At 39.3% G+C, this 13,566-nt stretch overlaps 2 protein-coding genes across 3 annotated transcripts in view; one reads left to right on the forward strand and one right to left on the reverse strand.

Annotated features, from left to right (window-relative positions):
• Nucleotides 1–625, reverse strand: part of EIF5B (eukaryotic translation initiation factor 5B) — an 80,620-nt gene extending 79,995 nt beyond the window's left edge. Inside the window, exon 1 of the mRNA XM_027842578.1 lies at nt 453–625. Coding sequence (XP_027698379.1) covers nt 453–487 — 35 coding nt within the window. The 5' untranslated portion in view covers nt 488–625. The remainder of the gene's footprint in view (nt 1–452) is intronic.
• Nucleotides 626–1,465: 840 nt separating this feature from the next.
• Nucleotides 1,466–13,566, forward strand: part of TXNDC9 (thioredoxin domain containing 9) — a 16,027-nt gene continuing 3,926 nt past the window's right edge. Inside the window, exons 1-4 of one of the 2 annotated variants that reach the window (XM_027842580.1) lie at nt 1,466–1,617; nt 4,260–4,471; nt 10,934–11,052; nt 13,388–13,566. The exon at nt 13,388–13,566 is cut by the window's right edge and continues 136 nt beyond it. In XM_027842580.1, coding sequence (XP_027698381.1) covers nt 4,283–4,471; nt 10,934–11,052; nt 13,388–13,566 — 487 coding nt within the window. In that variant the 5' untranslated portion in view covers nt 1,466–1,617; nt 4,260–4,282. The remainder of the gene's footprint in view (nt 1,618–4,259; nt 4,472–10,933; nt 11,053–13,387) is intronic. The other variant, XM_027842581.1, reaches the window with a different exon arrangement.

Raw genomic sequence — 13,566 nt, forward strand, 5'->3', positions numbered from 1 at the left:
TCTCTACCCCCTAGGAATGGCCTCGAGCCCTTCCCTATTCCCTCGTACTCCCCTCAACGACAGGGGCTCAATCCCCTAGACCCCTCGCGCAGGGTCGGGCTCCCTCCGGCCTCCCAAGTCCCCACTTCCCTCCACCCCACCCCCACCCCCTGATCCGGGACAGTGGAAAATAGGGTTTAGTGGAAGGGCTGAGGGTGGAGACTGACCCCGGGGCGGGAAAGGGAAGATCCGGCCCGGCCAGCCGGTCCGCCCCAGCACATGGTGGCTTAACTTTGGCGTCCCCCTGCCTCCCACACCGGCTGAACCCAGGAGGCCCCTTCCCTCCGCCCCGGCTGTCCCCCTACCCCGCGAGCCAGCCGGTGGACTGAGGCTCGTGACCTCCCTCCCCTCCCCAAAGCGAGGCTCGTCCGCGCAGACCCCGCGCGCCCCCACCGAGCCGCCGCCGCCGCTACCTGTCCTCATTCTTATTCTTCTGCTTCTTCCCCATCGCGTGACAATGGCTTTCGCGACTCCAGTACCTTCGCTCAGCCCCTTACTGACCCACAGCCCCTCAGCTGGCCCAGCTCTCTGTCCTTCCTCCGCCGCCGCCGCTTCTCGGACCCGGCTCACCACAAACCCGAACACGGGGACAGGGCACATATGGTATGAACTCGCACAGCGCAGGCGCATCGCCCCCGCCACCCTGGCGTGGGGACGCAAAGCGTCTCATAGAGTTCTACGTTTAAGGTAGAGTGTCCCCAGACTCCCGCGGGTGACGCTGGGTGAGGAGAGCGCTCCCTATCTTTAGGAGTCAGAAGTGCAGGGTCCCGAGTGCCTGGCGGAGAACCTTCTACTACCGAAGCTCCTAAGAAGCTGTTAATCTTTTGTTTCACTGTTCTGTGATAAAGTTCACGTAATTCTCCCAAGTCAGTCCAACCGGTGCTGGAAAGCAAATTTCTGAACGGTTAAGTTTCAATCCTCTCATTAAAAGAGAAAAAGTTGGATTTTTTTTAATCCTATGTCTCTTATATGCTGTCTCAGTTCTCATCTGGAAAAATAAAACCAGAAAATATGTTCAAGGAGATATATTTCATCTTTGTTATGTAGTTTACTATAAAACATTCATTGAAGGACTATAGGGAAAAGAGTCAATCAAGCAAATGGACAACACTTCCATCCCCAAAGTACTACAATTCCCAAGATGCATTGCTCCTCCCGTCGCACCTCTGAGGCGCAGTATTGGAATTCTTTGGTCCGGAAGAGAGTAAAGAACCTTGGGCTTTTACACGTTCCGTAGAAAAACCCACCCGAGGCAGTTACGCCTATCTTCTGAGAAACCCAGAAACCAAAGGGAGACGAGGGTACGCAGACGAGCGGGAGAGCGCATGCGCCGGGGACGCTCACTTTCTCTCCCCTAGAGCGGCAATCGGTTCGCGTCGAACGTGGAAAACAGCCAATGAGGGCGTAGTGTATGCAACTGGCTGGTGCCCACCCGCCGCCGCTGCCGCCGCCGCTGCTGCTGCTGCTGCTGCTGCTGCTGCTGCTGCAGGAGAACCAGAAGTAGCAGTGACCTTCCGCCAAGTGTTTGGCACTTCTCGGGGGAGGGGAAGGGAACCGCAGCAATCGCCGTGATTTCAGGTGAGGTGAGCCCTGAGGCGAGAAAGCTAAATTGGCGATGTCCGTAGGGCGACCATAACACGCTAAGAGCAAGGCGGGGAGCGGGGAGCGCGGAGCGCGGAGGGGGGTGGGGAAACGAAAGACGAGCGGGGTAGTCCCGTTGGGGGGAGGGGCCGACGCCTCTAGTGCGCAATTGCGGACTGGGCCACGCATGCGTCTTTAATGGCTTTGAAGCCGGGGGTGGGGGGGAGAGGGGGCGCTTGCTCTCACTTCAGCGACCCTTTTCCCATTTTGTGGGGTGGCCGGGAGAGGTGGGAATGGAGATCTCGGAGTGGAACCCGAGGCTTCGTGGCTGTTTCTGAAGAACTCAGGCCTGCCCGATCCCCAAAACAGAGTCCCCACGGATGGGAAGTAAAGAAGCCCTCAGGTTGTTTGAGGACACGGCTAGTCTTTCGCCTTGTGTCTCCCTCTCCCCGCCGAAAAAGAAAACGGGCCATAGGGATTAGCGATTAAAGCTGGAAGGAAAGCAGAATTGGAGATGATCGTAGAGGAAGATGGGTAGGGAACTAACGGGACTGTGCATTTTGTCAAAAAGAGTTAACAGAACCCGCCTCGAAGCTGTTGTTAAGTAGGTTTTAAACTGGCTCATCGGGGCTCCTGTTAACAGCCCAGTAACATGCAATCACGAATCGTATAAATGTTTTGTATTGTAGACAGTTGTTCCTCACCAATGTGTCTGAATCAGGCAAGTTTTGTTTAATGCAAACATTTATCAAGCACTTCCTATGTGCCTGGCCATGAGGATACAAAGACTAAGACTTGGGGAAGGGGCTTTAGGAAAAGCTTCCTAGAGGAGGTAGGCACTTGATCTGGGCCTTGAAGGGAAGTATTTCAACAGAGATGATGAAAATGGGTACTTAGAGGCGTGAAGGATGGAGGGAAGGGAAAGCAAGATAAGATGAAAGAAATAGTAACAGAGTTTGACTGGAACATAGATTTCATTAAGGGAAATAGTGTGAAAGAAATGCCAAAATCAGGAATCTTTATTTTAACCTTAGCAATGAGAACAGCATTGTGTAAAGAACACTGGACTAGGATTCAGAAAACCTGAATTTGAATCCTGGCTCTGCCACTAACTCCCTTTGTGCTTATTCAGCCTTATGGTTTTCAGTTTTCTCATCTACAAAATGAGAATGTTGACTGGATCACTAAATCATCTCTAAGTTTCTTTCATACTCCAGATGTGAGGCTTTGTGATCTTGAAGTTTTGAAGCAGAGGAATGACATAGTCAGACCTGTGCATTAGGAAGATTACTTTGCAGCAGTTCGCAAGATCACTCAGAAAGGGAATAGATAGACTAAAGTCAAGGAGAGACAAAGTAGGAGGAAGTTAAAATAATCCAAGCAAAAAATAATGAGGACCTATGGTGGCAATGGGAGTAGAAAGAAAGGAATAGATGAGGAATTAGAAAGGAGAAATGACAGAGTTTAGCAACTGATTGGACATGATGGATGAAAGAGAGGGAAGAATCAAAGATAATACCAAAAATTTGAACCTGCGTGACTATAGGATCAAATTATAAAGATACCTTTCTTGTCTTTCAACAAATGATCCCCTTTTACATGGAGCCTAAAACACTGAATTCTGCCATGTAATGAATTCTATTGTAAAATATACAGTAGCAATAATGCTTATACTGCAAATTATTATCATAGAGAATGTTTATTCAACAGATTGTGTTCTATAGCCCTTTTTCGTTCACATTTATTAGCCAATAGAATGTAAGCTTCATGAAGAAAAGAACTGTTTCCTTTTTTTCTTTGTATCCCTGGGCCTAGGAACCACATAGTAGGTGCTTAAATGTTAATTGAATTGAAATTTCCTTTATAAAAAGTATTGAGTCTTAGTGAATTACATAAATGTAAGCCCCAACTCTGACTAAAGTCCTCCTCCTGTCAATGCCCCATAGCTTAGAAGTGAGGCAAATAGATTTCAGGCTCTGGAAGGCCCTACCAGGCTGGAAAACTTTCAGATATTAACAACAGACTATATGTCTATCATCCTTGATATCTGATTTCAGGCATTTATCACAAGATTGGCTGAAGGGTGATGAACTTTTCAGCCAGGGCAGTTTTTAATTGAAAGCTATCTACCAAGTTGTAGAGGGGTTGTGATTTGTTTTGGTGGCAGTTGTGCTCATGTTAATGAAATCATGCCTCCTTGGATTATTATTATTCTATCTTAGACATTTTAATTCACTACATATAATTTTAAAATGCAGACCTCAATTATTTTAGCAACTCTGCTTCCCCAACCCCTAGATTGTGAACTCCATGAGAGGAAAGACCATATCGTATCTAACATTTCCCCAGTATTTCCTCCAGGGCCTATAGCACATTGGTCTACGTTCATAGTAAGCATTTAATAAATATGGCTTAGTTTTATTACGGAATAAGAATCTGAATCAAAAACAACTCTTTTTCTAATCATCTCTTACTTTCCATGAGTGCATACTTATGGCCTAGGAAAGGAAACAACTAGTCAAAATCACTATGTCAGTTACCTGTAGGCTGTTACTTGCTGACATTATGGAGAATCTAAGAAAACATAGTTTCATGTTAGCAACATTTTAATTGTGTATTTTTATTTCCCTACTTGTAAGGAGTGAACAATACAGTCAAAAAAATGGAAGCTCATACATCTGTTGACATGTTTGCAAAAGTCCTGGAGAATCAGTTGCTTCAGACAACCAGTATTGTGGAACAGCAGCTGGACTCTGAGATTCAAAAACTGGATCAGATGGATGAGGATGATTTGGAGCGCCTCAAAGAAAAGAGACTTGAAGCACTAAAGAAAGCACAACAGCAGAAACAAGTAACCTAGCTGCACTGGTTTCTGAAATTACTAAACAGTATGGTCCAAGTACCTTATACTACTGCAGTAGTTGCTGTCAGTCCTTACTTTTAGGGGTTGATAAATTAATGTATCCTTGCCATTGTTTAAAATTTGTATAAAGCAAGTACTTTTAGCTTAATCAGTGTAATAATCTGAATACAGTTGCTTTTTTTTTTGATGAGGTCTCCAGATTAAGAACACTGTGTTCTCATTTGGTTTAAAAAGACAGTGAAATCTAGGCAGAGTAATAAACTAGGAATCAAAAGACCTAAATTCCATGCATGCTTGTATTAATCCTATTGTAATTTAGTCTGCCAGACTATAAAATAGGGGTGTTAATTACTGAAACTTTTTTAGAAGGAATGTTTTTAAATGAAAAGAATGGCTGCAAAGTAGAGAGCTGTAAAGGAAAGATTTTTCAATTATTCCCAGTATAAAGTTTGTCTAAAAGAAAATGTATACTCAAAAGGAATGTGTTCTCTTTATATAAAAGTAAACTAGACAACCCCCCCACCCCCACCCACCAGAAGAGGTGTAGAGGTAAGAAGCATGATTGATAGCTGGCAGCATCTCTGTCTTTCTGCCTGGGAGATAGGAAGAGAGAAAACTCTAGAAGGTGGGTGTGAATGTGAGTAAATGTGTGTTGGGAAGTGAAAGAGCTGTACTCAAATAACACTTCAATTTAAGCAATTGAATCAGGGTTGTAGAGCTAAGAGACCAGTTAAATGTTCCTTAAAATTCTATAAGTTGATTTTTTTTTATAGTTAGAAAAAATGTTTTTTTCCATTTAAACAAATGAGAACTACTTTACATATTCTGATTGGTTTTTAGTTTATTGGTACTCCTAACACTTATTTTTCTGTACAAACACAGCAAAGGAGATCAATATTTAAAGAATTCTTTTGTGAAGGGAAAATTCCTCATAGTGGGAAAACTAATTTTTCTGTTTTAAGTTCACATTTTTAAAAATAGATTTGTTTTTTTTAAACAGCAGGGTATACATATACAGTATTTTGTAGCCTAAGCTGCTTTTCCTTTTATAGCACTGATAGACAAAGAGTAGTCAGGCAGTGCTTTAGGGATTTGAGGGTTAAAGGAGCACAGTTTTAGGATTTATTAAAAATATGTGTTCAGTTGGAATATCGCATACATAAACTATTTTGAAGAACATAGAGTTAAACATGAAATTTTGCTAGTGGAATGAAAGAGGAAAATACTTATAGATATGATATGTAAGTTGATACCCAGACTTTGAATGCCTTAATAATATTCAAGATAAGATAGGTGAAATTGGTGTTTTTCATTTTCTTAGTAACTGTTCAAATAATTTTTGTTCAGAAACTAATTAGGATAGACATTGGGCCCATTGCATTGTTTGGACAAAAGGCTGTTTGCCGATATATCTAGATTTATTTCATGGAGCAATTGCTCCGTGAGTCTTACTTTTGAGAGCTTTATTACACGTTAATTAAAGTAAAATTAAAGTATATCTAATGAGGAAATAGCGAAGAAGAATAGTGGTAATTTTACAAGGGTAAAGACTCTATTTGGGGAGAGCTGTGCAGACAGTATCCTCGTTCAGCAGCCTGTTTTGGATAAGAGATAGGAGAAAAATCAAGATATTTTCAGGGGAAGAAGTAATAATACATGCTAGGCAAGACTCACTGCTTAACCAACTAAGTGATTAGGAGTGATGCCAGCTAAACTTTGGGAGCAAATGCAAAATAGTTAAAAGGAAAGGAGTTTGGAAGGGAGGTGACTTGGTAGTTGGAATAGGTGGTAACCAGTAATTGGAGGGAATATTCTATAGAGTAGTGATGTCAAACTCAGATAGAAGTGGATTCCTCTTGCTGCATATTGACATAGAAAATCACAAATTAACATTATCAGTGTTGTATTATATTTTTATTTATTTTGTTAAACATTTCCCAATTACATTTTAATTGAAGAAAGAAGATAATGTATAATCATTTTGAAAAATAAACTGAGGACCAGGTTATAACAGTCTTTAAAAGCCTCCATGGCACCCATTCAAAGATCTCTTCTTTTAACCCAGTCCTTTGGATATATGAAACTTCACACTTGTTTCTATCTTTTAGTTTGCTGCCTCATTCTTGGAAGGAGCAATAGTTTTCACCCTAAAATGCAGCAAGAGAGTTCAAGAAAGTTGAAGGCTGATAAAAGATCCTCATGTTTGGCATTTAGAGATCATTGGTAACTTGAAAGAAAGCCATTTCAATAGCATAATGAGGCCAAGACAGATTGCAAAGGGTTGAGAACTTAGTAAGAGAAGAGTAAGCTGGGAGCAATGTTTGTAGACAGCTTTTTCTAGGCTAGTTTGACTGAGAAAAGAAGGAGAGATATGTAGGGCAGTAGTTTGAGGGGATCTAGTGAAAGTTTTTTTAAGGGTAAATAGAGACTTGGCCATGTTTGAAGGAAGTAGTGAAAGAACCAGTTGATAAGGAGAAAAGCTGAAAATTAGGGAGAGGGGATGACAGAGGGTTTAGTCTGCTGGAGGAGATGGGAATCAGGGAAACATATAAAAGCATTTGCGTTAACAAGAAGGGCCACCTCATTGTTAAATACTGGAGGATGATATCAGGGGGTTTTGAGATGAGTATAAAGGGAGGTGAAGGCACTCAGATTGAATAGCCTCTGTTTTCTTATTGAAGGAGCAATTTGAGTATTTAAAACTGCTAAGGGCAGCAGTTGGATTTTATCTGCCAAGGATGAAAATTTAAAAGAACTTAGTGTTTCTTAAATATGTTCACAGATTCTCAACTTTCAATTGATAAGAAATAATCACACTGCTCATATCTGTCAGTTTACCTATTTTCATAGGGAAAAAATAATGCCCAAGTACTACTTGCTCTTCAATGAGGCTAAAAGAAAGAACTGCGTGATTCTGTTCATCATTTTTATCAGCAACTTGGGTAACATGGAAGTCTATTATAACTAACATGGACACTTATCGTATTTGCAAATGACATAACTGAAGGGGAAGAGTAGCACATATTCTGGATAACAATTAGTATTCAAAAAGAACTTAATAGAATCTAACTTTGGGACAAAACTGACGAAATGAAATTAGTAGAGATAAATGTAAAGGTCAGAATACCACTTGTATAAGTACAGAATGAACAAAACCTAGACAATAAACAGTCTACGTGGAGAAAAACACCTAGCTATGTTAGTTGATTTAGAATCCAACAGTATGTTGGGGTTGCCAAGAAAAAGAAATGCAATCTTAGGCTGAATTAATAGAGGTATAGTGTCTAGACTAAGGAAAGTAATAGTTGTACTATGCGGTTGTGGTTCAGACCACATCTGTAATACTGTGGTCAGTTTTGGATGCCACATTTTGGTAAAAACATTGATAAACTGGAGTGTATTTTTAAGGAGGACAACCAGATTTGTGAATGGTCTAGACAAAATGTCATGAAGAATGAGTGAAGGAACCAGGGACATTTAGCCTGCTAAAGAACAGATTTGAGAGGCAGAGAATATAATAGTTTTATCTAGATATTGAAAGTCTGTCATATGGAAGAAATATTTGACTTGTTCTGTATAAATCCAAAGGGCAGACCAGTATCTAGATGAAAATTAGAGGCAGATTTCAACTAAGGATACAGAAGAATTTTTGCCCAACAGAGCTGTTCAGTTCAAAGATGGTATGGGATGCTGTAATCAGTAGTGAAGGCCTTATCCCCAGAAATCACAGAGATCATAAAAGACCATCTAATCTAGTCCAACCCTCTCATCTTATAGAGGAGGAAACTGAGGCCAAAGGAGATTAATTAACTTGCTTAGAGTCACATAGTAAAGCATCAGAGGTGAATTTTGAACCCAGGTTCTCTAGTTCCAGAGTCACCATTCTTTCCCCTGTACTAGTAACATTTGATCACAAACTAAAATACATCAAGAATAATGTGGAGGGAAGCCTTTGGTAGGTAGGAGTTTAGATTATTTAGCCTTTAAGATTCCTTCCAACTCTGATTTGTGTAGCTGGTCCACCTCTCCCCCTTCCTAGGAACTTGTACAAATAGTATGATACCTGATTCCCTGACACTCATCAAAGACAAATAGAAATTTCCCTCTTCCCCACACACTTATTTTCACAAATGTAATTAAACAAGTAGAATTTAGCCTTATATAATTAACTTTTGTTTATAGAAGTTTAAGGAAACTTTGGGTGAAATTCTTCTGATGAAGAATTTCTTGTGTTCCTGGATGGAACACAGCAGAACAGAGGTATTAGTGGTTATTGTCTAGCTCGAGCACCTGTCTGTAAATTAACACGTTGAAAGTTTTCAGAAAGCTTATTTTAAAACCTTATGTTAAGTATACCATGTAATTTTCAGAGCATTATTAAATCAAAATGATTACCTTAGGTATGTTGTGACTAATTAGTATATTTAAAGATGAGCTGCACCAAATAGGAAAAGAGAGAGAAAATACAAATTATTTTCTCAAAATAAAAAGCAAAAAAGGCATATAATTTGATTTTCAGTTTGTTCTACAAATGTCTTTAAGTGTCTGCTAAGCATGGTAAAAACATAAAGATGAAAGGTCACACAGACCGTGACCCCAAGGGGCTTACATTCTACCATTATGTCCTAGCAGGATAGAGTGATGCACTAATAAAACTTGTAAAAAGATACAATACAAGGTATAGGGTGAAGATCTAGACAAGTTGTTCTATGAGAATTTGAGGATAGAGAACAATTTTAGTTGCAGGATAGTGAGGACAGGTAAGAATATACAGAGAAGGTAGTACCTGAGAAAGAATGAATTCTGAAAGAAATGAGTTAGGTTATCCTTGGCATGGGAAGAGAATTGTTGTAGCACTTACTATATACCAGGCCCTGTGTTAAGCATTTTTTACGAATATTTCATTTTATCCTCATGTCAACCCTGTGCTGTTATTATCTCCATCTTACAGTTGAGGAAACTGAGGCAAACAAAGATTAAATGACTTGCCCCGGTTCACACAGCTAGGAATTGTCTGAGGCTAGATTTGAACTCTTGAAAAATAGCCAAAACTAATCACATGGGTGGCAATGGCATTCTGAGTTCAGGGAATAAGCTAGTAGCCCAGCTTAGCTAGAAAATAGAGTTTGTGAAGGGGGAATAATATGAAATGAAGCTGGAAAGGTAAGTTGGAGAGACTTTTAAATACCATATTGAGACAATTATATTTTATGATCTTTATGATTCAGGTAGCCACTGAAGATTATTAAGCAGGGGAGAAGCATGGTGAAACCTCTGCCTTAGGAAGACATATGAAGTATAATTTGGAGAAGGGCAAATTAAGTAAGGTTTGTAACAGTATTTTAAGCAAGAGATGTGAACCAAATCAAGGTGGTAATATAAGTAGAATACAGGGGACAAATGCGATAAAGATCTTGTAGAGGTAAGAACAGGATTCAGCAAATGCTTAGATTATAATAACTGACATTCATGTAATGTTTCAAAAGTTACAAAGCAAATTTATATATATTAACTGAATTGATATTCACAAAAAAACAAGGTAGATACTACAGGTATTCCCATTTTACAAATGAAGAAATTAAGACTAAGAGAAATTAGTGACTTGACTTTAGTCACATAGCTAGTAAATATCAAAAGTAGGACTTGAACCCTGAAATCTTATCACTTTTCCACTACAATATGCTTAACTCTATGGATACACTGATGAGAAGAATCAAAGGTTACTCCACAATTTCAAACTTGGGTGACCTGGAAAGGTGGTGATGTAGTCAGCAAAAAAGAATTTAGGAAGGGAAAGTGATGATTCTGTTTTGGTCATGTTGGGTTTGAGATGTGAATAGGACCATATGGAGATTTGTAAGAGATAGAGGACCAGGTAGTAGGAGAAGTAGGGGAGAGATCAGGAATGGCAGTTGAGATTTTAGAGTCTTGTGATTAGAAGTGACCGTGAAAACGTGGGGGTGAATGAGACTGCCATGGGAATCATAATGGAGTGAGAAGAGGAAAGGGGCTGAGGACCGAGCTTGGGGCATAACCAGCCACATGTAGAGGAGAAGAGATAGATGTTGAGCATTAAAAAGTACTCAGAGTAACCAACAGGTGAGAAACCCGGGAGCATAGTACAAGGAGGATAAGGACTTCGTCAGGAAAAATCTACCTCAGGGAGCAGGTTAAAAATCATTAACAACTTTTGAGAGAGCAATTTCAATAGGGTGATTGGATTGAAAATCAAATAGCAAGGAGTTGCAGTAATTGAGGAAGTGGAATCAGTGAGTAGGAGGTTTTGATTATTTTCAAGTTAATTACTCTAAAATAAAACTTACTGGCTGCAAATTATTTTAGTGACTAAAATAAGAATTATTTTACATGCTTGCCTAGATACTTGATTAACATCCCCATCTACTGAAAAAGAAATTTCAAATGTCATTATTTCCTCTCTTTCTAACTTAGGAATGGCTTTCAAAAGGACATGGTGAATACAGAGAAATTCCTAGTGAGAGAGAGTTTTTTCAGGAAGTCAAGGAAAGTAAAAAAGTGGTTTGCCATTTCTTCAGAGATTCCACATTCAGGTAACTGAACTGATTTCTGGTGAAGGGATTTTATAATGTTAGAAAAATATAATAAATAGAATGTTTAAAGGAACTTAGGAAAATTGAACAGGCTGCCTCATTGTAGTACTTTTAAAAGGTTAATTTTAGAACTTACATTCAAAGTTGTAATAATATGTTACAGAAAAAATGAGCCTTGCTATAGAAATTATTTACATTTCTTGAATTGTTTTTAGTCACTTCTAACAGTAACTCTTAGAGATGTACTGTACAGTTTAAAACTTTTGTCAAAGGAAAAAATAATTGCCCTCCTTGCCTAAAGTCTTTATAGTAGTTAAGTTTCACTAGCCTGTTCTTTAGTGGAATTGTGTTCTTGTGATTTTCCTGTGGGACCTGTGTAAGTCAGGGACCTATCTAGAAAGCAGAGATAGGACAGCTTTTTAGAAGGATTTGTCCAGTGGTTATGTATTTACTTCCTCCTAAAGAAGGGGGAGGGGGGTACCAGTCTTGGAAGGGAAAAATGTTGGCTACCTACTTCTCAGACCCTCCTCCCACCCTCAAAAAGTCACTGAAGTGTGACCCTCCAAGTTAAGGTGAGACATAATTGAAGACATGACAGTGGTTCCCAAGTTATTATAGCATTTTGGGCTGCCCCCTCCCCGCCAAAGCCATTTTTCTATGAAGTCCATTTTTAGTTTACAAATGTTTTCTGAAGAAAATAATATAAACATAAGCCTTATCAGCTAACACCTTAATTTATCAGTTGACACTTTAGCAGGATTAGTTGAGAAATGAATAAATAGATGAAAAAGTATTTAAGTGGTTACTATATGCCAGTCATTGCAAGAAATAGAGGGGGCATCTGGGATTAGGAAGGGACTTGGGAAGAGAGAAAGGGTGAGATGATCCAAGAAGTGGAAAGGTATCCAAGACAAATTTACTTCACCCTAGCTGTCTACTTAAAATCATTTCTCATTTGGCATTCACGAGATAGATAGCCAACTCCAGTCTGTACCTTATACCTTTCCTTAATAAACATAAAAATTATTATCTAAATGTACAAAGCAAATACTAGAAGATATTTTCCAAGGGAAATCTTTTAAATAGCTTCCCCGAGTGCATTTTAAATGACTGCTTGGATGCTTTCTTGCAGGACGGTGTTTCTTCATTTAAGAGATTTTTATTTTTGCACACTTGTACACACACACACACACACCCCTCTATTTGTATTCAAGTTAAAATAGTATCCTCAAGGTTAACACTTATTCTTGTTTTTATCTCATTGTTATTTGTCATTCACCAAAATTCTTATACCTAAAATGCTTGACAGATATATGAAGACACAAAAGTGAGGTGGTGAAAATAACCAAAAACCTTTTCTGGACCACAGATGACCTCCATGCCACTGACTAAGCCTCAGGAACATCGGGACTTAAATGATTCACAGAGTACTTAACTGGGTACAAAAACTAGCATGTAGGCGTTTGCTGTTCTTCCAAAGGGTTACAAGTGTTTCAATCAGGAAAAGCAATGTATTGACCATTTTAAAACAAATAGTTGGATTCTTTTTAAAGGACATATTTCTTGATAGCCACCTGTATTTCCAGTTAACTTCCTAAATTGAGAATAATACTTTGGCAATGACAAGGTCACTTAACTTAGTGCTTCCTTTTCTCTTGGTATACTTTCAACCCAGAATAGTCAAATTGCATGAGATAATAACTATAAAGCCCTTAGCACAGTGTCTGGAACATAGTAAGCACTATATAGATGTTAGCTGCTGTTATTGTTGTTATCATCATTAATCTTCGTCATTTCAATTAACAATCAAGGGCCTACTGTGGAGAAACACTGTCAGATCCATTTAACAGTGAATAGAGCTAAAATGGTCTTGCTTATTTAGTTAGAGATATTGATTACCTTGACTAGCATGATGTCACATGGAGATTTTTTTTTTAAGTTTCCTTTCATTGGCACCGTTTTTTCCTTTGGGATTTCCCAAATGGGGTGCTAAATGTTTATGACTGTCTCTTTCCTCCCCCTCCCTTTTCACATTCAATGCTTATGAAACTCCATTTAGAAAAAAGTGTTAATGGGATACAGTATGGTTTTGCTTGGCCCTGTTAACATGCCAGAGTAGCATGTCAGTAATTGATTGAAAAATATCATAAAGGAAAGTCTGATTTTCCAGAATGTCAATTTTGGATTTCCTACCGCAAAAACAACTAATGAGATAGAAATAAAATGGGCTCTGATAAAATCTCACGTTCTCCAACCACTATTGCTAAATCTCCTATGTAGCAAAAGTATCTGGTCTGTTTGATTTTTTAATTTTCATTTGTGTTTGGCTTTACAGATGTAAAATTCTAGATAAACATTTGGCAATATTGTCCAAGAAACATTTGGAAACCAAATTCCTGAAGCTAAATGTGGAAAAAGCACCTTTCCTGTGTGAAAGACTGCGTATCAAAGTCATTCCCACCCTCGCTCTGGTGAAAGATGGAAAAACACAAGATTATGTAGTAGGTTTTACTG

This window comes from Vombatus ursinus, unplaced genomic scaffold (assembly GCF_900497805.2).
Source record: "Vombatus ursinus unplaced genomic scaffold, bare-nosed wombat genome assembly UNPS02014877.1, whole genome shotgun sequence".
Classification (NCBI taxonomy): domain Eukaryota; kingdom Metazoa; phylum Chordata; class Mammalia; order Diprotodontia; family Vombatidae; genus Vombatus; species Vombatus ursinus.